Here is a 27,879-nt window from a genome sequence, read left to right as displayed (position 1 = left end):
AGGTAAGTCAATAGCCTTTGGGAATGAATGAATAGCTCAGATACTTCCCCCCTGATATTACAATAATGATAAAAACACTGAATGGAAAAAGTGGGTGTGACAGGTGGTGCAAGTCTCTCAGGATAATATTGGGTTTTGATTCAGAATAGGAATGTCACTACAAAGCAGACAGAAGGAAATTTTTATTTCGTTTCCCAAGCAGTAGTGTGCTCGGCAGAGTGTCCAGCACCTATCCTCATGAAAGCCCACTGAAAATGCTACTCGGGGTAAACAGCAAGTCCTCGTGTGTGTCAGAGCTGCAGGTGTATGGCCTTACAGGTCTGCTCTCCGTTTCGAACACAGTCTGCTGAGAGGAGCCTTCACCCCGTCACCTCTCTGTACGGGCAGGTAATGGGAGGCTATCGGTGTCTGCGAAGGCTTTGCGCTCTCACGCTTGCGTACCCTGGGGTTTTGTTAGCAGGTTTTTAAGCAGCTGTTCTGTGGCCTGTGAATGACCGCAGTGCCGGGCGCCGAGACCCTGGCTCACTCCGATCTTCAGCTTGAGCTGCTGTGCTGGATTTCTCTCTTCACAGTGCTCCACTTTATTACTCAGGGAAACCCCTTTCTAAACATGCCACTGTGGGTGCTGGCAGTTTCTTTTCAGTGCTTTCTAGGTCACAAGTTTTCTTGCATGCCAGTGTGAGCAGATCTTAGGAAACCCTTGTTTTGATTTGTCTAGTTGCTGGTTTGGTTTTGTTTGTTTCTTTTTAATCCTGCAACACTATTTCAAAACCAAAGACTATTTCACCAGTGCATATTGTCACATCATGCAACGGTGGAAATTAGTTTTGCAGAAGGCAAGTTTGTGTGTATGTCCTAAGGAAACTCCTGTCAATGTTTTCAAGCAAGATGTCACCACTCATGTAGCAATACTTAAAGATCAGGCCTGCTTCTTTTTGCATGTAAGACAGGGAGTGCTTTCATGGCAATCCAAAGAAGGTGGTACTGCATTTTAATTCTAGACTTGCTAGTTCTGGCAGCAGTGAGAATTTATCTTGAGGTACAAATATCAGCAGGGCTACCACGGTGGTTTTCTGCAGCTGAGTATTTAAACAGGGTCCAAATTGTGAAGCCGGTGTTTAATGGCTGGTGGGTGGCTGAGCTGAGGCCAGCTCGTTTGAAGCTTAGGGATCTGTGTGTGAACTGCAGTCACACCTTGGGGTTGCAGTCAAGATATAATCGCAGAGACCTCAGAATAAACTTCTCTCCACCTAATCTTTTCACGTGTCTCTGAACAGACAGGTGTGTACACCACTCCTGTGTCTCCTTAGTGCATTATTTGAAGCAGGTTGAATATGGCTGCAGGCATGAGGAAGAGCCCGATGGTAGGAAGGTGACTTGTGCCTTTAATGGCTAGGAGGCCAGGGCTTGGCTATCCCTGCTTAGTTACCTCCACCGGAGGGAGCTGGTCCTGGAAGAACCAGGGGACGTAGCCTGGGAAGGAAAATGCCTTGACAAAGGAGGAGAGGTAGGCAGCAACAGGTAATGGAGGGGAAAAAAGTTGTCAGTAGAGTCTGCTATGGCTTTTTGGGAACAAAGAGAGCGTGTGAGTGTGGGTTCTCCTCCACCTCCTTTGAGGCTTCCCCAAAGATCGGTGCAAGTCCAGGGCTGCAGTGGGGCAGGAGAGAGGGTGCTGGGGGCACGCATGATTGCTGTCAGCGCCCAGCCTGCGTCGTGTGGAAAGTTGTGTGCTGGTTCCTTTCAAGCACCATAATTTTTCCCCATTAAAAGATACCTTTAAAAATACATGTGCTTTTTAAGTAAGTAGTTACATTGGCCAATGGTATTGCAGCACACACGCAGAGTTTAAAGAATGTGTATTGGCATTACTGATGCAAGGCTTGGTGAGCTGAAAACCTGTGGCTTTGTTTCTGTAGCTTTGCGCTCGGTGCGCAGGCTAACTCTATATTTTACACCTGCCTTGGGAGCAGTTTGAGATCAAATCATGATGTTTTGTTTTGGCGAGTGGAAAATGGGGCTCTCCCAGGGAAGCTCTAATGTTTTTTTGCTTTGAAATGGTGATTTCATTGTGGCTTAGCTTATGAACGCTGTTTCTTACCTTGGCGACTCTTTATTCATATATACAGGTAGCAGTAGTTAGGTGAAGAGCCCACGTTTCTTTTAAATATAAAGGATAACCAAGGCACTCTGCACACTAGATCTGCTATGGAGTAGTTCTGTACATGATGGCTAGCACAAGAAACATCTGTACTAAGATGACCTTCTGTTCAGAGCATCTTTTTACCCCGTGTCAGATGACCTTCCAGTCCTGCAACTTTTGTTTTGTTGCAGCTCTGGTCAGGAACACAAAGCCTATCTAGGCAAGCAGCTTGCCTCATGTGTGATCTGTACCACCTCCCTCCCTGTTTGAAGCCCGAACTGTGCACTTCCAGGAAAATTTGCCTTTCCCAAAGCATTTCCCCTAAATCAGAGATAACTTAGGCCATTAAATGTGGACCTGCATTCCAAAAGCCTCAGAATCAGGTCTTTTATATTCACTGTTTGTGAAATGGCCATTAAAAACGGTAACAGTACTCTGGATCCTGCACTAGATGCTAGAAACCCTCTGACACTGTGAGTGGATGAGGTCAGCTACATTCCTCTTCCCCATTTACTTGACATTCCCTCCCTACCTAACACTCCACACCCAAAGACCTTTTATCCTCCAAATTGCTCTTAAAAGTCCTCTTCATGCCCAGTGCCCACAAAAATCCGATAACTGCCTTGGTGTCTTTGTCAGGTACTTAGACACTAGCATGGCAGGCCTAGTAAAGTAACCTAGATAGGGCTGAAGTAACTAGTCATTCCTCTGTCTGGGTTTCCCAGTAAGTCCTGTCTCTGTGCCCATCTTGATCAGCACTCCTGGCTAGGTGCTGCCTGTGTTTCATCTCATTGAGTTCCAAGCTCTACATCAGCATTAACAGTGTCTGGTTCAGCTGGTATGATACTTTGGAAGGTTGGCACCATGTTTCCTGTACGTTTGTTCAGTCCTGAAAATGCCGAATGTGCTTAAGAAATAATAGATGATAGCACTAACGTGTGCCATGTAATCATGAAGACATCCCAAACGGCCATCAGCCCTGCAGAGAGGCTGTCTCAGGAAGAGTGGTGCCTGTTAGCTGCTCATGGCTGTTTTGAGATCCTCCTGGGACATAGGTATGAACTTTAATCCAAGAAAGGCCTCGTCAGCCACGTGTGGCGGCTTCCCTTTCTTGGATTGCATCAGGTGCTGTGAGAGACCTGGGAGCACATCCCTACAAGCAAGATGATCATTGTCTGGAGCCTGGCTCCAGCTATCTCTGCCTTCCCATCATCTAGAAGCAGAAGGGAAAGTCAAAAGCTCTATCATTTTCCTGTATTCTCCCCTGGTCTATCATTGCTTAATTGTATCCCTAAATCTTATTAAAGTTTTGGGTGAGTCATTGCCATGGTGAGGTGGAAACAGAGCTGAGCAAATTTAAGAGAGGAGGAGTGTCTTCCCACGTGAGCGTGCTGAGCAGAACTCCCACAGCAGAGAGAAACTCATATCTCTTCATAGATGTGTTGCATCATCTGCTTGCTGCTGCCTCTAATTTAATGCTCTGAATCCCATATTAAAACACCTGTAGTCCAAAGAGAATATAAAATAGACTTGGAGTAGGAAATTCATGCCAATTAGACATGCAGATCTCTCTTAATCATCTGAGACCTTCTTCCAAGCTCACACAGGACTTATAATTGTGGTTCTGTATTTTCCTGTTGCATTGACTATCCACAGAACCCACTTCCCTCTCCACCACCAGAAAGAAGTTGTAGGCTTAATCCAAGGTGTCTGCACTTCAGTGTCCTAAATGTGTTTCATTTGTGGCTACAGTAGTTCAAGCTTGTAAACACATTATGCTCTCTTGTGGAAAAAAGCACTGTAGAACTGTAAAGCCATTGTCACCGGACAGGTAATTTCTTTGTCATGAACCGGAAGACCTCCTCTGCTTTGTCGTGTAGGCACCGTTATAATCCCTTGCGCTTGCTGTTCTGGTTTCTGATGCAAATCCAAAAAAATTCTTCTTTCTGAGGCTATGTTTTCCATCACATCCCGGGTTCCTGCTCCTTGTAACTTTTGGTGGTTTAATGTGCCTTTCTGGCATGGCTGGGGTTATGTTGCTGTAGGCAGGGCAGGCACCTTTCAGGGCGGTGGAGGGAGCTCTGGACGTGCGTGGGTATTCTGTCATGGGATGAGGAGCACAGAATCCCAGAGTAGTTGAGACTGGAAGGGACCTGTGGAGATAATCTAGTCCAACCCCCCTGCTCCGAGGATCTGCCTCCTCAGACAGTTTCAGTAAGGCAGGGCTACAGCTCTTAGTCTCCGTTTTCCCATCACTGAATCAGTCCCTTTGGTATTCTGTGGCAGGACAGTAGGTTGTGCCATTTTGCTCCTTGAACAGGTGAGATTCTGTTACTGGCTTGCTCTTGACCCTTCTGCACCTGCTAGTTTAGAAGGTGTGAATCCTGCTTGGTGATCACTTCAGTGCAGAGGTTTCTACCATGAAACCCACATCAGGGTGGTCTGTCTGCACTAGCTTCAGGGTAGATTTTTTTTCATCAGTTGCCATCCTACCTAGAGTGTTTGCTGGGAACAGTACAGTTGCAGTGTCCCTTACTACTTTGGTTTTCTTTGCAGACTTTAGGTAATATACTTGTAGCCTGTTTCACAGAGTTTAATTATTAAAATTAAAATCTGTGATCATGTCAGTGGGAGTTGAATCCTCATCCTGAAAGAAAGGTGGGTGCAAAACTTAGCCCTTTATTACTGAAATAAAAGAAGCTGCAAGTTGATGGGCTGAACAGGAGCATGGCATCCAGCAGCAAGCCATTTGCCCATGGACAAGGAGGTGAATGGGCATCACTTTGACCACCCAGTGATGTACCTGCTCGGATTAAGTCTGGTACTGAATGTGTCTGTAGAAGTAAGGAGAGCTTGGATCCCTCTGACTTGGCTTCTCCAGCTGGAGTGTCTGGGGCTCAGCTGCAGGGAGTGAGTAGGATATTTCATTTCTGTGCAGCACAACTGAGTGATGATAGGAGAGCGTAAGAAAACATTGTATTCGCTATTTCCTCCCTTCTTCCATGTTCTTGAGAATGTTGATGGGTACATCTTCTATAAAATTGGGATTATAGTAGCCACAAGTTGTTCTGACTTGCTGAGCTTCACCTGATGTGGGCAGTCTGGGACCAACCAATAATGGAGCACAAACTGAAGGTGTTCAGAGCTGGTTAAGCTAAGTAAGGTTTCTAGGTTGGGTTGCAAGAGAACTGCTTTTTTGTGAAAGGGTGGGACACCAAGGGGAGTATGTAAGTCATCTAAACCACAGAGGGTTTTGCTAGGCAAATGCAAAATTTATTTTTGTTCATCAGATATTGCCTGGATAATGATATCTCAGTTATTAATGGAGCAAATGAGGGAAGGACAGCCAAGAAATGCCAGGGCACTTTGAAAATGGAGGTAAATCTGCCATCCAAGAGGAAGCGAAGAAGTTCCTTTTGGAATTATAGTAGACAGCAATGCTCCAAAGGAAAAGAAAGGCCAGGGGAAAACTGTGTCAGGCTGGATATAATCAGGCACTTAATACTTCAGCAAATTAAGGAATCATAGAATAATCAAGGTTGGAAGCAACCTCGGGAGATCATCTAGTCCAAGCCCTCTGCTAAAAGCGGGGTCAACTAGAGCAGGTTGCTCAGGACCGTGTCCTACTGGGTTTTTAATATCTCCAGGGATGGGGAATCCACAACCTCTCTGGACAACACTGTTCCAGTGTTTGACCACCCTCACAGTAAAAAGGTTTTTTTCTTATGTTTAAATGGAATTTCCTGTGTTTTGGTTTGTGCCCTTTGCCTCTTTTCACTGGGCACCAGTGTGAAGAGCCTGGCTCTGCTTCATTACCCCCTCTCCTATCAGGTATTGATACACATTGATAAGATTCACACTGTTCCCCACCCCAAGCCTTCTCTGCTTGGGGCTAAACAGCCTGATAGAGAGAGTAAGGAAGGGGGGATTGTTGTAGGAGGTAGGAGTTTGAACTAATGTTACTGGGCAGGTAGTGGTAGTCTAAAAGCCAGCTTGAATGCTGCCCTGAGTAAATGGTGACGTACAAGTAATATGGAATAGGACAAATGAGCTTTCTTGCTTTTTCCTTCCTTCTCTGTATCTTTTTTTCCTTTAGTACCTTTAATTTATGTCTGTTTTCTTGGCATTGTCCCAGATGTCTTCTGGGAATAGTTATCTTTGAGTCTTTTATCTCTTTGTGTTTGTCATTTAGTGTGATCCTGGCAGTCCCAAAAGCTAAGATATTTATGGTGAGTGAGTTCAGGTTGGTGTTTAGTTGATTCCCATGACCTGCAGTAATGAGCAGAATCACTTTGGATAAAGCCTTGGATCAAATTTTGAACTGGAGGTGAACTTTTAGAGATGTTCAGTATAGTTGGAGAATGGTGTTTCTCGTTTTTAAAAAAAGAAACTTGCATATCCTCAGTTTTGGGGAAGACAGTAGACTAAATAAGGAAGTCCCAGATATTAAGAGAGCAACTGTCTCTGTTCCAGACCCAAGAAGTCAGAGTGCAGTTTGTTTAGACCATAGACAAATGTTCAGGCCTACGGATCTGTACCTGACACAACTGGACCATCTACAGCTTGGCAAATGCGTGTCCCCCAAGATGAGTTGTAAAAGCTCTCTTGTGGGTTTTCTCTGTTGGCTAGTTGGTTACAAAAGCATGCCTGTTCATATGTACCTGACATGATATGTATTTATATGTTCGATACCCAAGTGCTAAATCTAGCTGAATATGTAAATACTACAAACCCTGTTAATTGTGCTTATGCCAATTAATCTGTTGGGAGTTCAGGAAAGAGAGAAGGTTGGTTTTGGTTCTGCTTGTAGTTGCTTTAAAGCTAAGCATTTGGTCACTTAACCCCCCTTTACTAAGCTATTTTAAATTTATTTTCTACATTTGTTTTGGAAATGAGAAACCCCCAGAACTAGTTAAATGTGAAAACTTCCATAATTGCTCCTATTGATGTGTCATATCTCCTCGCAACAGAGATTTGTTAAAACTTGTCTTGGATTCAGTTTGTCTGTCTTATCGAACCATTTGAAGCACCTAAGGCGCAGAATCAGTTTCCCTGTATTTCTGTAAAATGACAGAAGGGATCTGAATTCTGCAGAAAACAAACAAAAAGAAAACCCTGATCCTATTTAAGTAGAAAGCAAAGACCAGTTTCTCATGCATGACGATTTCATTCCCAAACTCTTTGCATGATGTTGTGTCTACCTACCTCTGCTTTTATTGTAGTAGCCCAAAATTATTGAGTGTATGTGTACGCAAAAGAAGCCAATGTGCAAACTTTAGAAGTTATGTGTCTAAACTGCTGAAATTTGAAGCTTTGCTGATGCTTCACAAAAGGTTCGAGTTATATGCTTTTCAAAGGCTGAGGGCACTGAGTTTCTTCTCTCTGTTTTCCTTGCAGGTGTGTTACTAGACATCCAGCAGCACTTTGGAGTCAAAGACAGTGGGGCTGGCTTATTACAGACAGGTAAGAGTATTTGTTTTCTCACTGGTTTTTGTAACCTTCCTCTTCTCAGAAGGGTGCTTTCAGATTTCTTCAGTTATGGCCCTTGGGCACATTGGCTGTGAAATATACTCTTACTAGGAAGATGAGTAAACATGAGAGGTTTTTTTCGTTTTGATTTGCTGATGGGAGATCAGACTTGAGTGCAGAATGGGCCAAAAGCAAACAAACCTTATGATATTATTTATGACAACTAAATTCAAAGAGGAGACGGCTACTTCCCCTAGATCAGAAAACTCATGATAAACCAACAGCAGGATCCTGTTGTTCTTGCTTCTCTTTACTCTCTGTAGGTTGGTAATAAGCGTGATGTATGATGCCCTTCATGTGCTCTAAAGACAATCTGCTGAATGTACAGTAATTGGGAGTACAGTGTGGCATGAAAATGTAAAACTCATCAGGACAAGTACCTGAGGATGAAAACTGCAGGGAAGGCTAACAATCATTGCATTCATGGTAGCTCATGGATTAACAATATCCCTATGATTTTGGTGCTGTTAGCTTCAGACATTTCTCTCCTTGTATTTAAGGAAGAAGGATTATTGCAATTGTGATGTCCTTTTAATGTAGCAGACATTTTAATGTTGCAGATATCTGCAGGCAGAGCTGTACAACCCCAGGCCAAACCCAGCTTTTCTGGCCTCTAGTCCTGAGGTGGTTTAGAGGAGCGCTTTTGTCAATGGGCTGGATTTGATGACATTGAGTAGCAGTCTCATGTAGTTATGACAGCACATTTGATCTTTATGGAAAGTTGAAAGCACTAGCCAGAGACCAAATGCAGTATTTTAAGGAGCGAAATGGTCTGGTTGGAAACTTCCTACAGAATTATTAGTTGGAGTCATAGATTTGTGGTGCTGTGGTTGTCTTGTCACTGTCATCTGTCTGAGGGAACCACACTGGAACAATTACATCTCTGAAAAAATTAGAATTCAATTTGGATTAGAAATAGTGTGCCAGAAAGACCTTTTTTCCCATGCTTTTTTTCTTATGCTATCACAGTGGATACCAAATGCTCATCAGGAGCTTGTCTGTGAAACTGTAGCTAACATAAAGTGTGTAAAATCATTCATTCTTTATGATCACACTAGAGGTGAGAATGCTCTGGAGCTCCGTCAGTTGGCCTTTGATTTCAAACTATGTGAACCACTGCAGTATCTCCTCCTTTTTATTTTCTGCAACCCATGGCACCACGGGGTCCTCATCTGTGGTTATAGCTGCTTGGTAATGTTGCAACGCAAACAATTAATAACCGTTTGTATTGGGGCTTTAAAAATGCTCTCCTTGTGGGATGGCAGAGTTCAGCTAAGCTGATGTGTGCAGCACGTGTCCAGAACAGAAGGCCTGAGCTTTACAAGTGTTACTGATTATAAGTAGCATCAATCAGTTATGCCCAAAGCGGCACTGGCTGTCCGTCAGGCTCTTTTCTACAGCAATTATTTGTATTTATTTATTGTACTCAGAGGAACAGGTCCTCAATGTATCATTAGACACAAAGTGCCTTCAAGAAAATATTCTGGTGGAAAACGACACTTGCCAAAGCATATATTTAATCTTCATTCCCCTCAGTGGATGAAATCCTCCTGCAGATGATTTGCTGACAGCAAGTAAGAGCTAAGCTCCAACAGGGCATTTCATTTGTTAATTGCAAGAAATGTTATTTATTTCTCTAGCAAACATACAGGGCATCTGAAAACAGTGTCACTGACATATTGCAAGATTGCTGCTGTTTCAAGAGTTTTGTAACTGATAACTGTTGCTTTAAGAAAAGCAACATTTTCTCTTGTTTTTTTTGCTCATCTGAAAACTGAGGGCTTGACTGTGCCCCTGCAATGCAGATAATAGTGTATTAATCACAGTGCCATCACAGGAAAAGAGTCCTCACAAAATAAAACACCATTTCATGTAAGTAAGGGTAGGGGCACGTAACTGAAAACTTATTAAATGTATTACTTCAGCTTCACAAGTTTGTGTGTTGGCACCTGGCCCATGTACCCTTAACCCTGGTGAAATAAAACACGCTGGCCTAAACCATCGTAAACACTACTTTTAATCTTTTGTCTGTTCTCTGAGTCTGACCTCTCTAGATGTGTAAATTGGGGAAAATGCATGCAGAGTGTAGAAGCATTTGACCAAGGTTGCAGAGGAAGTCTGTAGTAGAACTGGGGCCAGGACTGATGTCTCCCAGACCTCTGCCTTAACCTTGAACAGTTCCTTTGCAAGCAGAGAGACAGAAATATCATCTTATTCCCAGGAGATGGTCCTGCTAACTAATTGAGTGATGTGAGACGAAAGGCTGCTCATCCTGAATATGTCCTCTGAATAAAGAGTGGATTAGTCCTCAGGTTGTTAATCCTGCATCTAAATGAGTCCTAAATTAATTTACAATGTTAATGAGGGGGAGTGAAATGTAGTATTCACTGGCAGTTCATATCACTCATCAAACAGGCTTTAAAAAATAAAAAAGAAAATCCTTTTAACTGAGAAACAAGGCTGCACACAGTTTTAGGAAGAGACGGTACTGAAAACTCAAACAGCAAGGGAAAAAGAAATCCACCAAAGGCAATGTATGACCCTGCATTCATACCATAACCCATTCTTTGCAGGCACAGCCGGTCTCATAGCTCTCGCTCCAAATGTTCAAAAGCCAATTTGTACAATCTCAGCTTCTGCTGCTCTCTGGAAAGCAAAGGTGACTGGTTTCTTAGGAGTTGCAAAGACAGAATTTTAATTTTTGTCTTCTTTTATATTAATCCCAAGGTACAAGCTGCTCTTTGCCTAAGAGATATAATGAAAACTGGTTAGAGGGGCACTGTAACTCCTGTACAGAAAAATCACAGGGACACTTCAGCCTCATCCATAATGGAAAGGAGCAGAACGTGGTAGCCTCTGTAGCAAGGATCCTGTGACAGCAAAGGACATGCTGACAGATGGATCGCAATTGCTGCTTGCTCAGTAGCATTGTAGAGTAACAGGCATATAACTATGTTGATTCCAGAGCCTCAGTTATCTCTTGATGATGCTATAATTCTGTGCTGATCTTCCTTTTCAGAGCACTACATACGCAGTTACATAAATATTAGTTAAGTTCACTTAACTCTCCTACAGGTCTGCATCCAAGCTTTCTTGTGCTTTTCATTTCTTATTGGTTGCCTTTCCCAGCTGGAGAAAGGATAATGCTGGCTGATCTCAAAAGGTGATAGAGCATCTCCTTGCCTACTCGAGCTGTACAGCTGTAGTCAGTCGATACATTTATAAGCCAAACCACACAAAAAGTCTTTCCCATGTGTGGAGTTAGGTAGGAGCAGCAATTTGGACTCACCAAAACTACAGGCCTCTAAAAACACAAAGACTGAGAGGGTGGACCACTGGATTTTTAGGATTGCTTCAAAATAGTGTTATCGTACCATATATACTTAGACCACAGGAGTAGTGCCCCAGTGCTGTACTCTGGTTTTCACTAGATTTTTTCCCCTTCTTTCTTCAATTTTTGTGCTTTATTGCTCTGTCTGCTTTCCTTGCCCTAGGATTTATTTTGCTTTTGTGTCCCTTGCCAGTGTCTATTTAGCACACCAGAGCTCTAACAATAATAGTGCCTGGCTCTCAATACAGTTTGTCTTCTGTAGATTTCAGGATGTTTTATATAGGGAGGGATAACGAGGCTTGCCCTTTTCTACAGATGAGGAAACCAAGAAAGCCACATGGGAGAAATGACCTGCCCAAAGTCACACAGCGGGTCTGAGGCAGAGCCAGAATGAACTGCGGTCCAGTTCTGAATACGCAGCATTCAACCAGGTTAATGCTTAGACCCAGAGATTTGGTCCTTGTTAATGGGCACCTTAATCTTCTCGCCTAGGCAGCTCAAGCTCACAGGAAAGCACATAAAACAGTGGGCACTTCTGCAAGCAGAAACTGTGAGGCATCAAATGGAGGGTATGGCAAGGAGTCCATTGAAATGCAGAGGAGAGAAAAACTGCCTGTCTTCAGAAAGAGCATAGGGATGTCATTAGAGGAAACCCTGGTAACCAGAAGTTTATACCGTAAGGTCAGAATGTAAGGAAGTGAGAGATCTGGAAAGACTCGTTAAAGATGAATAATCCTAGATAACTGGGGCTCTGAAAGAACTTGTCTCTTCTCACGTGGAGAGAGATGGGCATTCTCCCAAATGCCTTTCAGCCCCTGGTTTCCCAGGAAGCTTAGCAATGCTAAGTACTTTCTTAAGTCTCATTTTTCCTGTAAGGGTCAATTCCAACTAAAACCTCTCTTCATTTGAAAAGTGAAACCTTTACCTACCTGAGTTCCCCTACCTCTTGAGCTGACCTAGTGTAACCTTGCATTAGATTGCAACCTTGCAAATATGTTAGCAGCTCTGGTGTGCTCTGATTGTACCAACCGAGCTATAAGCATGTGCAGTGAGTAGGGGACTTGAAATAGTGGAGTGCAATGATGGGATAAATCAGACTTTCTAAATTGAAGGTTTTTCTTTCAACTCCCTTTGACTCCCATCTTCTTGTCATTGGCTTATGATGACAGCCTATACTGCTCTAACATTTTTTACTTATTCCACACAGAGACCACCTCCTCTGGGTGCTAACCTTGAATACGTGTATATTACATGAGTTGCAGGTGCCGCATATTTCTTTTCTACCATCTGCTTCTACCTGAATAGATACTGTCCTGCTCTTCATCTGTGCTATGCATAACTGTATCAAATCTTCATCTTTCACTTCCCACTGCACCTGCTTAACTGTTGTTCTTGCTAGAACAGAGGAACTCATATTCTGGACACTTTCCTGCTTTCTATTTAAAATTCATGGTCTTTCCTTTTGAGTGAATGACTTCTTACACCAGAGCACCTCCCAAGGCCCTGGTATCTCAGGTGTCCAATCCAGAAGGCAAGACAGAATGCTTTGTAGTTGCTCTTCATGCAATGGTTTGGACCACCATGTCCTACCCAGAGCAGGTCATGCCACTGTCATCTTCCCTTACCCCAGCCACGCTAAGCATTCTTAAACCCAGGTTACTTCTCTGGCAATCTGGGGCTCTGAATGCCAGGACGAGGTGGAGCTCTCTTTCTGCCAGAAGGAGATCCTCTAAGTCATATCAACAGCGAGCAAAACGTTTTTCCCCATTTCCCCCTCCATACCTGATTTTATATAATTTTTTCTGAACTTCTCCAGCCTTCTGTAGCATTCCGCTGATCTAGGGATTAAACAGTTTGTATAGCACAGCTCCAGTTTAAGCAATAAAGATGAAAAAGCAGGGCTCTGCATTTACTGTGCCTCGATTAATGTTGTGAGAAGGATAGGTCTTTTACTTATCAAGGTAGAGTAAGCTGAGATAGTCCAGAGCCTGATTATTTCCTGCATAAGTCCTTTACAAGTTCCGACAGTCCTGCGTGCAAGAATGGTACCTGATACACTAAGAAGTCATGGCAATGTGAGGGTCTGATTCATGAAGCCTATTTGGAAATCCCTCTGCAATCAAGAATGAAAATATTTTCTCGAATCAGTGAGCAGGTTATAGGAAAATATGTTTGTGCCCTAGCCCAGTCCCCTGTACACCAAGGAGCAAACTATAAAGATGCTGTTTACAACGTGCACTCTCACTGGACAGCCCTAGATTGCAAAGTAAATAATCTTTGGTGGGGGAGAAGGGGAAGGGAGGGGAAGATGTCCTTGCCTCCTGCTTGAGAGGAGGTAAATGCTTGAGCCCGTGTTGCACTTCGTCTTTTTGTTGTACGTGTCAGCAAATGAGTGCAGGCTACTAGAACAGGGAAACTCTCCAGGCTGGCTTGTCTTCATTAACATCTTGATTTTATGATACTGCATGGCCACTAACGCAACGCAACAATTCATTTTCCCATCCTGTCTTCCTGCTTTGCAGAAGGAAGGTTTGTCCTAGCTATTGCCCTGTCAGACAGGGCAGCTACTTGGGCTGGTTGTTGCAAGAGAAACTTGCACTTGTGCTGCCTGTGGCATGTCTGTTCTGTAAGTACATATTGGCCTATTTTCCCTTAGGCTGTAGTTCAAGCACCTCTTGCCAAGGTTGTGTTCACTTCTGTAATTTATTATAATAATGAGGGGAAAGATTTCCCACAGATTTTAGAGAAGTAGTTATCATTCCACCCAAAGCCCTAACAGTTTTTAACGTAGCCTGTCCATCTCCCCCTACACATGCTCCTCAAACCTCAGAATTTCATTCAAGCTCTTTATAGTGGAAGATGGAATTTTTGTTGGTATTGTGTAATTCTTTTAAACAACAACTTCCTCTTAATACCAGCTATGCAATCTCACGTAGCAGGCATCTGCACTGTATTGTGTGTTTCATGCACAAATAGTTCAGAAGGGCTGGTCTTGCCGCCTTTGCTTTTTTCATTAACACCGTGTTTGGAATTTTGAAAGAGGGAGATGAACGTTTGAGTTACATTAACAGCTATTTTAATGCTGTTATTAGACGTCTAATGGCTACTAGTTGCTGGAAGAGAGGTGTGTACTTGTATTCAATACCTCACGAGTAGCTTACTTTTTTCCCTCCCCCTCTGCAGTGACACTAAAAGCCTTTGGTAGTAAGTAGAAAACCTGCTTAGCTTTAATTCTTGCTTTTCACTGAGCCTGTAAGTTTAATTTTCAAGTGTGGTGACCAGAGGAGTGTTTGTAGATGGTCTAAATCAAAAGGAGCCCTGTGTTTCTTCTCTATACTCTGATCTAGGTCTGTGCATACAGTTGCTACTGATACCTATTGGGCCCAATTTAAAGATAAGTGTTAGCCCAGAGGGGAAGATTTTTTGCCTTGACTTTAAGGGAAGTTGGATCAGGGTCTTCTATGAACTGGGAGTGAGAAAATAGAACTAACTTTTATAGTACATTTTGTATATTTAATATGTTTAATCCCAGGGGAGCCGTAAGTGTTCTCTCTTAAAAGATTTATTTTAACGTTGTTTTGGTTTTGTCTTGCCTCCCACACCTGAAGAACTCTCATTTTCTTAGAGCACAAACCTACAGTTCTGCAGGGCAACATACTGTGTTGTGAAAAACATACGCAGCTATATTCATACAGGGATCTGAGATCGGGTGATAAAAAGAGGTCAGGCTTGGTCTGTGCCCGCTGGGAGATTTCCAAGTTAATATAGTATAGTTGGAAGCATTGCTGTTGGAGGAGGTGTTTGATTTGAGAGAGAGAGAGATCATTTGGATAAACCAAGTAGTCTTGACAGAGTGTGAAGGAGCTGTGGAGCACTGAAGGTACTGTCTTGCAATGAGCACTGATGTTAGCTGTTGTAATACAGCAGGCATCTAGTAGACTCTGGAAGTACCAGGGTGTTTTTGTAGCAGTGGGAATGTTGGGGTCCTAGACCAGTCCATGCGATCATTTTGCTTCTCTAATGTCCTGTCTTGAGTTCCAGGTGGCTTTTCCTCCAAACCAGCGCTTCTCAAACCTTTTGGGCTGAGTACTAGACCGCTCCGCATCCTTACAATCAAATTTTTATTGTGATTTATCATCAGACGACTATAAAAATCATATTGCTGTGTGGCTGGCTGCAAAGAACTTGCTGTTACCTTGTGGAACACGATTTTGGGAACTATAGCCTTTAACTGTTATAAGCTGCCAAAACAGGTGGTGTTTTCCAGGCAGAAGCAACTACATTTCAGTACGGGCTGCAGTGATTCCCGTGTATAGACCCATACACACTTGAGGAGGAGTGACTCGTTTGTAGACACATATACCTGGCTTTGAAAATGAATTCCAGGGCATCAGTTACATAAAAAGTGAACATTCCTCATGGTACTCGGTAGTGTTACCAGCCTGCAGAACTAGATTCCAATTAACACAAGTAAGTCTGAATTGCAAGAATGGTGTATTGTTGCACCAATTCAAAAGAAATCTCGCAATGCGCTCCCCTTACCCCCAATACGTGCACATATTCCGGGATTTTTCCTGTATGCTGATGTAAGGTTATAGAACAAAGACCAATTTTCTGCTTAGATTATGCAGGGAACCTCTTTTTGGAGGGAAAGTATTACTGTCCACTACTTACCCCAATTCAAAGTTAGTTCTCACAAAAAATGTAAATGTACATAAACTTTTTTTGCTAAAACTCTCTTCAGTTGTTTTCAAGTTTTAGTCAAATGACTGAGGATGGCTTAGGTTTTTAAATCTCCGATGAAAAACAAACAGTTATTTGATGGGATGAATAGTAGGAGGAGGGGTTCACACACACTCGTGTTCTTTGCTGCTGCGAGCAGGGAAGTGCTTTGGTTGTCAGTGGAAAGGATGTTTCCAGTGAAAGTTCAGTTCTGACCTCTTTTATTCCCCCACTCAGTTATACATTGGATTATTCCTAATTAAACATTTGGACAGTTTTTACCATTTCCTCCTTCCGACCTTTTCATCCACTGATGTTTACAGAAGCAAGATTTATTTTACATATTCTACTGCATCATTCTCCGTGCTCTTTGTAGATGAGCTGCATTGGAGATGTGGCAACTCTAATTTATTCTCTTGTGGGACAGTAGTGTTGAACTGAGAACATTAATAGTAATATACCTTTCCTGCGAAGAGTTGCCTTAAAGAAATAAGAAGTTATAATAACTTTCACTTGCTTCTTTGGAGCTGAACTAATTTTAAATGGATGGTTACAATAAATTACTATTGGGGTAGACTTGGAAGTGAATTAGGGAGGCAGTACAGGTAAAGCAAACGAGCTTTGATTTCTTTTTACAATTCTGCTGATGGCACTGGCCAAGGTGCTCTCTTCTCTGGGTCTTTTCCCTCTTCCCTTTCTTCTCTCTGGATCATCAGTTTGTAGAGGCAAGGCGATCACCTACCCTGTAAGCCTGTCAGGAAACGCTTGTTAAAACTGACCTTGTTAAGAGTTTTGGCTGAGTGAAATTTTCAGGACAGGGTTTGTCTGTCTGGTGTTTTTGGGGGCGTTTGTTTTGTTTTGTTTTCCTTGAAGGATGTTTGAAATATGCTCTGAATTCTTTATTTTTAATTCCACCTTAATCACAGTTACTGGTTTTATTCTTGCCTTTACCCACCCTGGGATTTGAGTGGTCCTGGTCACCAAGGCAATTGATGGTGTTAGCTGTCAGCTCCATGCTTGTCTATTCAGCACCCTGTGGTTTTGTCCAACCTACCTGGCAATATAAATAACAATAAAAGTGCCTAAGTGCCCTTGGCCACACCTTTTGAGCACTAGAAATCATTGACAAAGTCTGACAAAGAAAGGTACTGTTTCATGAGAGCCTTTGTGACTAAAATGAGTCATATAAGAAAGATGGGCAAGTTAAAGAATAACTGCCACAGAAAAAAAAAGTAAGTTTTTTTTCTGCTTGCTCTGGAATGTGCAGGGTGCTTTAGAGATCCATGTGTCATTGAACTGAGTTGCATTCAATTTAAGCATATGGGCTGTTTTTAAAAGCAGCCTTCCATTTTACAGGTGTAGTTTAGGATATATAAATGCTTAACTTACTAATTGTGCCTGCAAATCAAAGTAGTTAAGTGGCACAAATTGCACCAGCAAAAATGTTTCCAGGGTAAATTGCAAGCTCAAAATTAGTGATTGAGTTGAGGATCCTTTAAAAACCTGATACTAAAAATAAATTTTAGTTCAGAAGGGCTAATGTAAAAAGTTATTATGGTGAGAACCATGCAAGTGTTTGACTAGATAAATCCACCTCCTTTATCAATCTTCTTGAAGGTAAAATTACAGAACGAGAACATGAAAATGTCTCATAATTTTTGCTGGTTTTGTTCTCCCTCCCCCATTTTGTTTTTAAATTGACATCTTCCACCGTCAAGATGCTGCCCATATGATGGTTCACAGGAACACTGCTGGAATATATAAATCTAAGGTACTACTACATTGCTATAGCTCACAGTGCTGAAACTGTCATCAGCTACGTGGTTGCTTTTGCTTAGTCATGCCAGCCTAGAAAGAGGATATATCTCTGAGGGTTATTTTTTTGCATTTCTTATAACATGCAATGAGATTATAACATGCGATGATATAACATGCGATTCTTCTTATAAAGAAACCTACTTCTTCAAGATGTTTAGCTTCCCTAGTATCTGTCGCGATCTGTCAAAACACCAGCCTTGCAAGTTGGCTATTATGCTGAAGGTACTTGGGTTTGTTGGCTACAGAGCGACTGTCAAGGGACAGACGTTTTAGATGTGGATACAATAATAAGTGGAATCTAGTAGAGGAGTGCTCTGCTCTGGCTCTTGTGCTGTCCAGTGTCCTGGGCACAGAGGTCATTAGTGTGTTCTTCACAAGGGACATTCAGGTTTGGGTACGGGAAGTGAAACAGAGCTCAGCATGCTTTGGAAACACAACCTCCCAACTCCTCACAAGATCAGTGAGGCTAAATCCACAAACGTCTGTCTAACCTGCTGATGGGTGAGGTCTTTATGCTCCATTGCGATGTGGGTCTGCACAGTACCTGCACTAGGAGGTGCAGGTGGTTTCATTTCTGTTTAACCCATCCAGAGCCTTCAGTTACTGCCAGCTTTTTGACTAACATAGCAATCATGCTGCGTGCTAACTGCTTTGAAACCCATGGGTGTAATAATATGGCAGCAAGTATGATACACAATGTGTCATATTTGGGGGCGGGGGGGGGGGAAGGTGGCAAGACAAAGAGAAAATATTAAAAGATGATGTCTCTGGAAAAAAATGCGGAGAGAGAGAACAGATTTTCCTGAAAAGCAAGTTGTCCAAAGTTGCCCTTGTTCTCACTGAGGATGTTTTATGGCAGCAAGGGTAATAATACAGGATATTATACAATGGATGTTGAATTTTCACTAAAAGCTCCCCAGTGAGATATTCCTACCAGCTGCTAATGTTATACCTTCCAATGACTTGGACAATACAGTATATGACACACTGAGCTGAGAAAATGTTTGCATTGCATATAAAAGACCTGATTTTTTCTTGTTTGTACTTATTGAACTTGTTCTTTATGGATTTGTAGTCCAGAAACTAGACTCCTTTGTCTGATCACCAGCCAAATAAACTGCTGGCAATGCCATGACAAGTTTTCCCCCAAGGTTCAGTTTTCGGCTGTATAGGACTGCTAATAATGAAGCCCAGCTGACATCTTGGGACATGCATGATGGTGTGGTCTCTACAGAAGGGAATGGAATAGGTGCTGAACACAAACTGACTTCACATGGGCCACTGGTCAGTCATCAGTCTCACCTTCTACATATTTAGGCCTGAATAAAATGGGCTTTTTTAATACATTAACAATCCATGGATTCACCAAATATTGTCTTTCCTTTTTTCCATTAATGTAATTGATGGTGCATGAAAGCATTGCGTTTGCAAACCTTGCGCATTGCAGTATTCATTTCAGTATGTTGTTTTCCAGTAGTACTCACTCTACCAGAAAGATACTAGTCAAAATAAATTTAAAACGAGGGATTATTTAAAACAGGGTCCAGTCATGCACCATGGCTATTGAAACTATTAACCTTGGGATCTTTTACAGAGGTCGTGTTCCTTTATCCACAGATGCAAGTTTAGTTGCAAAGCTCACTCCTGGAGCTGCAGTTCAACTTGGTATTAAAGTGTTTTTGCAAGTCAGGGACGACACTTTGGAAATTCATGTGGGTGATAATCTTAGAAATAACAACTGTAAGACAGACAGAGACCCGATTCATTCTCCGGTGTAGTTACGATCCTTTTCCTTTTACAAACCATGGCAAATTAAACATTGGGATACGTTAGTATTTCAACAATTTCCTTAAATGAATTTATCGCTTTTTGAAGGCCGCCCAGCCGCTCTGAAACACTTGCTCTTTGTCCAAATTGCCATTTATAACAGCAAGAGGCAAGAGCATTTCTAAATACTGCCAGCAAAATTGAATCAGCGAATAATTTCTGTCGAATAGCACCAGCCACTTACAATTGTGAGAGGCTTCCTTACATATTCTGTGATCCCTCTTCATTGTAGGATGCAGACTGCTTGTCATTGTAGGTGTTTATTTGTGGCCTGCTGTTTGTTCAGCTCTCTTGTCCTACTCGTCAATATGTAATTGCAAATTGCAGGCAACAGCAGTGTTTCTTTGTGTTTACTTTGTGGTACAAAAGCCTATTGAAATCTTGCTGGCATTTGGAAAAGTAGGTGGATAAGCCTGTACCTTGGCAGAGAGTTGTTTAAGTGCTGATGGGCATTGTGTGGAACTGGATAGGAAGGGGGAAGTATTTATGACCCCTATCCTGTGCTCAGACCACTGCTGCTTAAATGATGATGAGACTCCCTCTAAAGCGTGCCGGACACTCAAAGCCGTGGCAGTTGAGGGTATTCTGGATGTCGTAAGATCATGTTCCTAATGCCTCTGGCTCGTGAGTGGATCGTGTTAGGATGGTGGGGTTTGGTGGTTGTCTGGAAAGCCTGTCTCTTGTAGTTTAGATGCCAGTCCCCAAGAGAAGCATAGGTGGAGTTACCTGATGGACTTTATTGGTAAGAGAAAGCAGCATGGTAACTGCTGAGGGGCTAGAGCCTTGTTTTCTGCCAAAGGTAGATCCAGAGTCTCCCTGACCCGCACTGTACTGTTAATCAGCCATGGCTAGTGGTTCAGCGTTTCATTGCCTGGCCCTTGCAGCTACTGGTGAATTGTTTTTGTCTAAACACGCAGTGTCTGTGACTGTGCAAGTGTAATGACTGGGGTAATAAAACAAGTAAGAATTAGTTCAGGGTACAAGGTAAGTGAGAGCACAAATGGTTCCTTCCTTGCCTTTTAGAGAATTCGTGACTCATAATGAAACTAGACAGCAAGTGCATTTACACACACGACGCTCTTGGCCACCGTGTCTAGTCCAATTCAGCCAGCCAGCCCTGGCCCCTGCGTGTACTCACATTTTGTCTTCACATGCATGCCCTTCACTTCCTTCTTACGAGAGTAGTTTTAAAGATAATTTGTATTATTAATTTGCTTGTTCTTAAGGGGGGGGGGGGGGTAATGTAAAAGCACATAAAGTAATTAATGTCTTGAAAAGGTAGGGTGTGTGTTTTTCTTATGTTTTCCTCATCATGCAGAAACAATCAGTACAGGTCAGTTTGCCGGAAAGCACTCCAAAAACTTATCACCGAACAGGTAGCTTGTGGGCATGAATGCCAAAAGGAGTGTTGTCAGGGCCAGAGCTTAAAACACCAGATCTTTATGTGGATAACACATTATAATTCTTGGGAGGGCTTAAGCCACCCTCTGAGTAATTCAGCTGCCTGTGTAGGAATTTTATGTACTTTCCTCGGAAGGATCTGATTACTGTCACAGACAGGATGCAAGACTACATGGTTTTCTGATCTGTTGCCATTGTTGTCGTGTTCTTATGAAGTGGTCTCCTGAGGTTACATGAAAGATTTTTTTTATTGGGGGACTTATTATTTATACACTGCCAGTGCCTTGGGCAGAAAGATGGACACTGCTGTTAAGGAGAAACTGGGAGATTCCATCGAGAGATGCTTTTCTCTCCTTCTGTGTTGCTGCTTTGAATTGAAATCCAGCCAGTACTATAGAAATTTCCTCTGTAAAACTAGTGTGGTTTTGGTCCAGTCCCTGATGGGTGGTAGCTTATATAGCAAGAGCTATCATTGCATGAGACGCTATGGTATTTTACAGGCAACTCAGAAAAAAGCAGGCAATTGAGCAGGACAAAATACTGAAATTCCCTCTGTGACCAGCAAGCAGCTTTTTAGAAGTAAGGGTTTGGTGGGCAGCATTAAGACATTTATGTGCTTCCTCCACAAATAAATATGAAGCTATCTATGTCAAGCACTAAGATCCCTGAGAGGGGGGAAGGTTGGAGGAAAAACTTTGAGGAGAATAAGACAATCCCAGGCTGTTGGATTGGCATCAAACAAAAACACTTACCCACAATTGCTTTTGCATCCATATCTTCTGTGGATTTTAGCATACTCCCATTCCATGGCGATTTCTATTCCTAAAAAAGTGAATTAGCATAAGGCTGCAGTTGGCAGGATTTTAAAAGCAATACCTCTTCTTGGTGCTGTCTGCATCTTAGAGCAAGTGAATAAAAATCAGGTATTTCAGATGTCCTCTTGAAGGTCTTGTGATGAGAGGTAATATATTTTCATCCCTTAAAATTCAGTTTAATCTGAGAAATGTCTGCCTTCCTCTAGATAACTAGAGGCAGGCAGCGTAAGCCCAGGGTGAAGTTAGTCTGTTTAGAAATTTAGAAAGATCTGAACTGACCTCTGTGAAGGAAGTTAGCTACAATACACAGAGATGAATCGGCAATTTTCCCTTCAGATTGATAATTTTCTTACTTATTGAGGTTTTATTGATTTTAAAAGCTGCCGTTTTCCTGGTCTGCTAAAAGCACTCTTGAAGATGTATGACTTGAATTGGAAAGGTAACAATTTTGCAGAAGAAAGGTGTGAAAGGAGTCTGCTTACCAAACCCTGCCACACTTTTATTTGCACGTGTACAAACGCACATTGTGAATGTGATTCCTTGTCCTTCCCTGTCCAGACATCGGTGCTCCGCTCCTGCACTTTGGTGATAACACCGAAGCAGGATCTGGAGTGCACTGGAGGTCGCTCATTAACCCCAAAGTGTTTCCTGTCCATTTGCCCTGTGTTTACAGGCTTTCCCAAGCAATTTCTTGGAACATGTAATCTGCAGATACGTCTTCAGTTTTAACTCTCAGTAGGACAACTTGTGTGGGTGTCAATGATAGACATTAAAAGCTTGAGAGCAAAGTCTCATTTCATACCTCTGTCCTGGCCAGAGTAGAGTATGTTTGTAATGTAGAGTAGAGCAGTGTTTGTAATGAGGCTGTCAGTGCTGTGTTAGTTGATAGCCAATTGCATAATTAAAATGAGAGTATGACCATTTTCCCTTCAAAAGAGGGAGCATGTGTTTTGCCAAGCCCACTATAGATGGTACAACAGCCCCCTAAAGAACTGTAATAATAATTAAAAAGAAATCAGTCAGTCCCACTGGCTGCCCGGGGAGAATGCCAGCAAAGAACTGTGTCCCCTTCCCCGTTCCCAAAGCGGAGCCATGTGGATTTGCACGGCTCCGACGTTGCTTTTCCTTGCCCCTCGCGGCATCCCCGCAGCTCCCACCAGGACAGCCCTCAGGACTGAGAGCTGCAACATCCCCCTCGGTTTGCGGCCCTGGTGGAAGGTGATGGCTGAGGGTCTCTTTCTGGCCGAGACTACTAGCAAAACCAGCATCTGTGCACCAGCCTTCCCCGAATCCCTCGCCCTGTAATGGGACTGCAACTGCGTTAGCTGGCCTGTGCCCTAGCCGTTTGTACGGCACATTTCTGAAGTAAATGTTTGGTCACTGCAGGGTTTCTCCTGCTTTGCAAATGCAACCAGCAGCTATTTGGAGCTCATGTGTAGAGGTTAGCAAGGCATTCCTACTGCGGAATGGTCATTTATTTGTGAATTTCCTTTTAAAAACAAACCCAAACAAACCTAAAGTCTGACAAAAGCTCTGGGATAAGAATATGTCAGATGAACATTTCTTTGAGCAAGTTTCTGTGAGTACCGTGGCATGAGCAGCTCTTGATTCCACTCTAAAGAGCAAGGGAAGCACTTCCTATTGCATTGTTTTTCTTAGGAAGCTGCTGCTGTTGGTAAATTACATGTAGCAAAGAATGTATTAGTAATACACCGTACACTTTCAAAGTGTCTCCTCTCTCTGCTGTTCTCTGTTGCTGCAGGAAGTAGGTTTTGAGATTGATTTCTCTTTGAGGCAGAATAACTCCTATTGCACGCTAGTTAATTATTTGAAATTAAAATGTTAGTTGAGGTAGGATGCAGGATTAGTGGTGCAGTTGTAAAGAAGGATGGTAAACCTCATTTTAGGATGAAAACAGTCTTCCCCCTCTATCTCAAATTGGAAACAAGGACTACTATTTCTCTTTATACCAGATACAAATGATGTATCATTCTATTAAGAGAATAACAGATTTAAAGTATTTTATTGCTAGTTAAATCTAATTCATGGTACTCAATGCAGATTTCAAGGATCAAGGGATTTAGATTATTCTGCATTATCAGCTTTAGGCTGTCATTTCTTGTGTGTTTAAGTGCACGCTGTGGTCGAAAAGGCTTTAATGGGCAAAGGTGCACGTAACTGTTCCTGCCCTAAGGAAATGGGCTTGCTCCTGTCCGCCTGTTTGTGCTGCCTGCCTGGCACTTGCACTGCTGTGCCATGGATCAGAGAACCTGCCAGAAAAGAGATAAGGTTAATTTTCAGTCCTCACCAGTCCCCTGATTCTGCTCTCCAGATGGCCACACATGCTCCAGTACTGGCACAAGGGAGAGTCTGACCAGTTCTTTCAAAAGATCTCACCTTTCTTTCCAAAGGCTTCTGTGAATGCGGTTGTAATGCATGCCTGGTATCATAGTTGCAATGGCAAAAGCAAGATCTCAAGTAGAGGAAGGGAATACAATAAAATAAAGATCCTTTGGGTTTGTGGAGCATTTTTTAAAAGCATTTAAAAAGCATTTTTTAAAAATGCCTTTCTCTAGCCCTGAGCCCTGGGTATAGGTGCTTCATCTTCCTGGGAAATGAGAGCTGCCCTCCTCCCTGCTGGAAGCTTCTTTGTGACTGAAGCTCTTGGATGGACGGCATGTGTGCAGAACATCCTGAAAAACTGCACAGAAAAGGGAAAGCAAAACTGCTGTTCTTTCAAATGTGGACTTTAATGAGTGCTAGGAGTGATTACTGGCTGTTTCTGTAACAGCAGCTAAGATTGTTTTAGGTGTGTTTGTTTTAGTTGTGTTGAGGCAAAACCAATCTTGTAGCCGCGTCCCTCACGACGTTGCAGCGCTGCAAAGCTGTTGACCAATCTCTGTACCTCTGGGATCTCACGTCTAATTCAGGATTGACCAGAACAAATACAAATCCATCCTAATTGGCTAGCTAAGTTAATGAAGTTTCCCTGCAACTGATCGGGCAATGGCAAACCGCCCCATGTCATGCATTGTATGAGCAGCGAGGCTGCAGCCAGGCAGGGACGATGTCCTCTCTCGCTCCAAAGTTCTCAAATAGTCAGAGCCGGTTCAGTCAAATGGAGAAGAAATTGCAAGGGGACGAAGCTTCTGTTAACTGACCAGGTACTTCATTACTTTACTCTGTGAGTGTGCATGTGTGGGGACAAAGTCACTTGTGGTTTTAGAAAAGTAACTGTGAACCACGTTCCAGCTTTTAGAAATAATTTTAGGTGAAACTCAATAATATGTTAATAAGCCATTACCTAATCAAGCTGGCGGAAATGATGCCGATGCAATTTTGTCTTCCTAATTTTTAATTTTTTTTCAGAATAACATGGGAATAGTTGTACCAGTCCAGACCAGAGGTCCTTTTAGTGTATTATTCAGTCTTTGCTGTGATCAATAGCACATATATAGGGGAAAAGATAAAAGAACAGGGCAAGTTTATGGTGATAGGTCCCTGGTATACCCTGTCAACTAGATAGTTGAGGACTCTCTGAACCAGAGGAGTTATCTTTTAACAGTCCTTAAATTACTATTCTTCCAGGACTTTGTCCATTCCTGTTTTGAAATAACATAAACTCTGAGCTCCCATAGCCTCCTGTGATAAAATCCCAGTGTTTAGTAAAGTTTTGTGCATGAAATACCTCCTTTGATTTGAATTTTGCAGCTGCCAGTCTTATTTGATGCCACCTGGTCAGTCTTCTAAGAGAGGAGCTGATTCAGTTTTCCCCTTTTCCATGGTACTCATGGTGCTAGATCTCTTCTATATCCCACCTCAGTTGTTTCTTTTCCAGTATGTTTAATGCTTTACTGTAAAAGGGCCTGTTTCATCCTTTTGACAATTCTTGTTGATGCTCTCTGTACTTTTCCCAGTAACAACCTTTTACGTTACAGGGATGCAGTAAACTTACAAGTACTAAAACGTGTTTAGCAGTAAAGAGGTTCTGATCTCTGCTGTCATTGGGGATTCGTAAGCCATTAGATCTAAACAAAAAGCTCAGCTCTAATGCCCACTCAATCAAGTGGGAGTCCTTCCATCGACTTTGGTCAGGAGTCTAAATCAAACCACACTAAAAGCGTTTTGCAGAAATACAACTCAAAGTGGAGGTGGCTATAAAACAAAAGTGGCCTTCACTTATTTAATCATTCATTTCCGAGCGGTAAGAAATGCAAAAGCAGAGTTTAAACACTGACAGGCAAGCTCATTTTCTGGGTTCTGCTGCTAAGTGTCAGCAATCTAATGCTGTCTTAGGCAATAATTTGCATGCCCTTTGTATGGCACTACTGTGGAAAGCAAACTCTGCCACAGCCTCCTGTTCCTGCCCCCTCTTTTTGGCCGCCCTGTAATGAACCAGACTGTGGAACTGACCCTGATGTGAAGATTTTTTTTTTTTTTTAATTGATTTGGAGATGTGGTGTCTGCTCCTCCTCAAATGTTCTCATGGGTAAATTTTTAATCCCCTGATCAAACGCACTGTGTAGCCACAGAAGACATTCCGCTAGCAAATACACTATATATTTCATTGCAAAAGGTGTTCATCAGGGCTGGCTATCTGCTGGTCTCCCAGAACCAGCTCGCTGCAGGGTCAGGCAAGTGCCAGCTTAGGCGAGAGGGACGCAGTGGACTGCAAGCTGCACGCTGGAACCGTCCCTTTGGGCTGCTGCCTGCGGTGTTGTATTATGAAGCAGATCTCTAGGAATACAGTAACTGGTTTATTGATGTCCAGGTTGCCCAAATCCCTTTAAAACAATGGTAATGTAATCACTGTAATTCCCAAAGTGAAAAGCAGAAGGTGGGTTTGGGTTTTTCCTCTCTTCTTTTTAAATTATGTTGTCTGTGTATAGCTGTTCAAAATTCAGTCTAGCAGCAAGTTAGCTCCTGCTCCAAGTAAATTTGCTGAACATTCAGAGAGACTGAACAACACAGTAAAATGCTAGCTTTTCCACTGTATACTTAGATAAAAAATTTTGAAGTGCAGCGTGATAGAATTGGACCTCAGTGGATGTGGAAAATGGTTGTGAAATAATAACTGTGAATAACCTTCTACTTAATTGCTTTAGCAATAAGCAAGATATGAACAGCTGAATCTTTAGATGCAGCTTCAATTGACATAATATCGGAAATTAATTAAAAAAAAGTGAAAAATCTGAGTGCTGTTTTAGATCTTGGCTTTTAATTCAAAGCCATTTTTTCCTTGCCTTTACAACACTGATTGCCTGAATCAGGAAACCAAGACTGATTTCAAACTTTGAAATGTTACAGCAGTATTTGTGAGACCTAAGTGAAAGGAGCATCATTACTACTCTTTAGGGAGTGCTGGTATGCTATGGACTATAGAAGCTAGGACCATAGAGTGGTCAGTTTTATAGAGATACTGGCTTAGGCCTATAGAAAGTAGGCTGGAGGCATTGTTTGTCTTTCCTCTAAGTTTCTGTGGGAGGCAGTATATATTATGGCAGGGTTCGTGTTCTCTGCAGTGCATTGTACCTGATAGTTTCTGGGTCTCTGTCTTCTGGTTATGAGCAGTACTGCTGCAGGCATGTGCCTGTCTCAGCCTGCCGGTAGCAGTGCCAGAGTCAGTAGTTGACAGCTCACTGGTGATAGTCACCTCTCACTGGTGGTCATCAAACTGTCCTGTATCCCCTGAACAGCCCTTAAAATGGGCTTTTTAGGAGACCAGAATGGCGGTAGTTCACATCTTACAGCTATGGTTTTACTTCCACTACTGGACATGCAGCAGTACTTGCAGATGGATTTGCTGAGTTCAATGTTCAATGGTTTGATTTGTATTTGAATGATTTTCTCTGTAAGCCTACTCATGTAAGGAACTGCCATGGCCATTGGACTCCAGTCTTTGCCAGTCTGTGGGCAGCAGTGCTCGCGTGTAAGGGTTGTTTCCCTTTTTAGCCTTCACTTTTGTTGGAGTTACTGCTTGTAGCTGTTGTCTAGGTATTTGGGACTGAAGAGGAATATTTTTCCACCCCTACGCAGCAATGCACAGAGTGAGTGAACTATCTCTCGCATCCATGACATCACATACTCACCCCATATGGATCAATGGTATACTGTACTATATATACGGCAGTTTTGACAGCAGTTACTTATATTTGACCACAGTGGTTGCTCTTTGCCCACCACAGTTCCTCTCAAAGCTCAGGTGGCATTAGTGTGTTATTGGACTGGTTTTCTGACTATTCTTATCTGACTTTCTGTTTCCAAGGATTGGATTTCCCAACAATTCCCACTGAAGC

The 27,879-nt window shown here is 42.6% G+C and overlaps 1 protein-coding gene across 1 annotated transcript in view; it reads left to right on the top strand.

Moving 5' to 3' along the window:
* The window catches only part of LOC140660973 (sphingosine-1-phosphate transporter SPNS2-like), a 142,681-nt gene that overhangs the window by 30,699 nt on the left and 84,103 nt on the right, over window positions 1-27,879 (top strand). The window contains exon 2 of the mRNA XM_072882494.1: window positions 7,538-7,603. Within this exon, the coding sequence (XP_072738595.1) occupies window positions 7,538-7,603 (66 nt within the window). The remainder of the gene's footprint in view (window positions 1-7,537; window positions 7,604-27,879) is intronic.

Source organism: Ciconia boyciana, chromosome 17 (genome assembly GCF_034638445.1).
Source record: "Ciconia boyciana chromosome 17, ASM3463844v1, whole genome shotgun sequence".
Classification (NCBI taxonomy): Eukaryota; Metazoa; Chordata; class Aves; order Ciconiiformes; family Ciconiidae; genus Ciconia; species Ciconia boyciana.
This window is presented reverse-complemented; position numbering and strand designations above follow the sequence as displayed.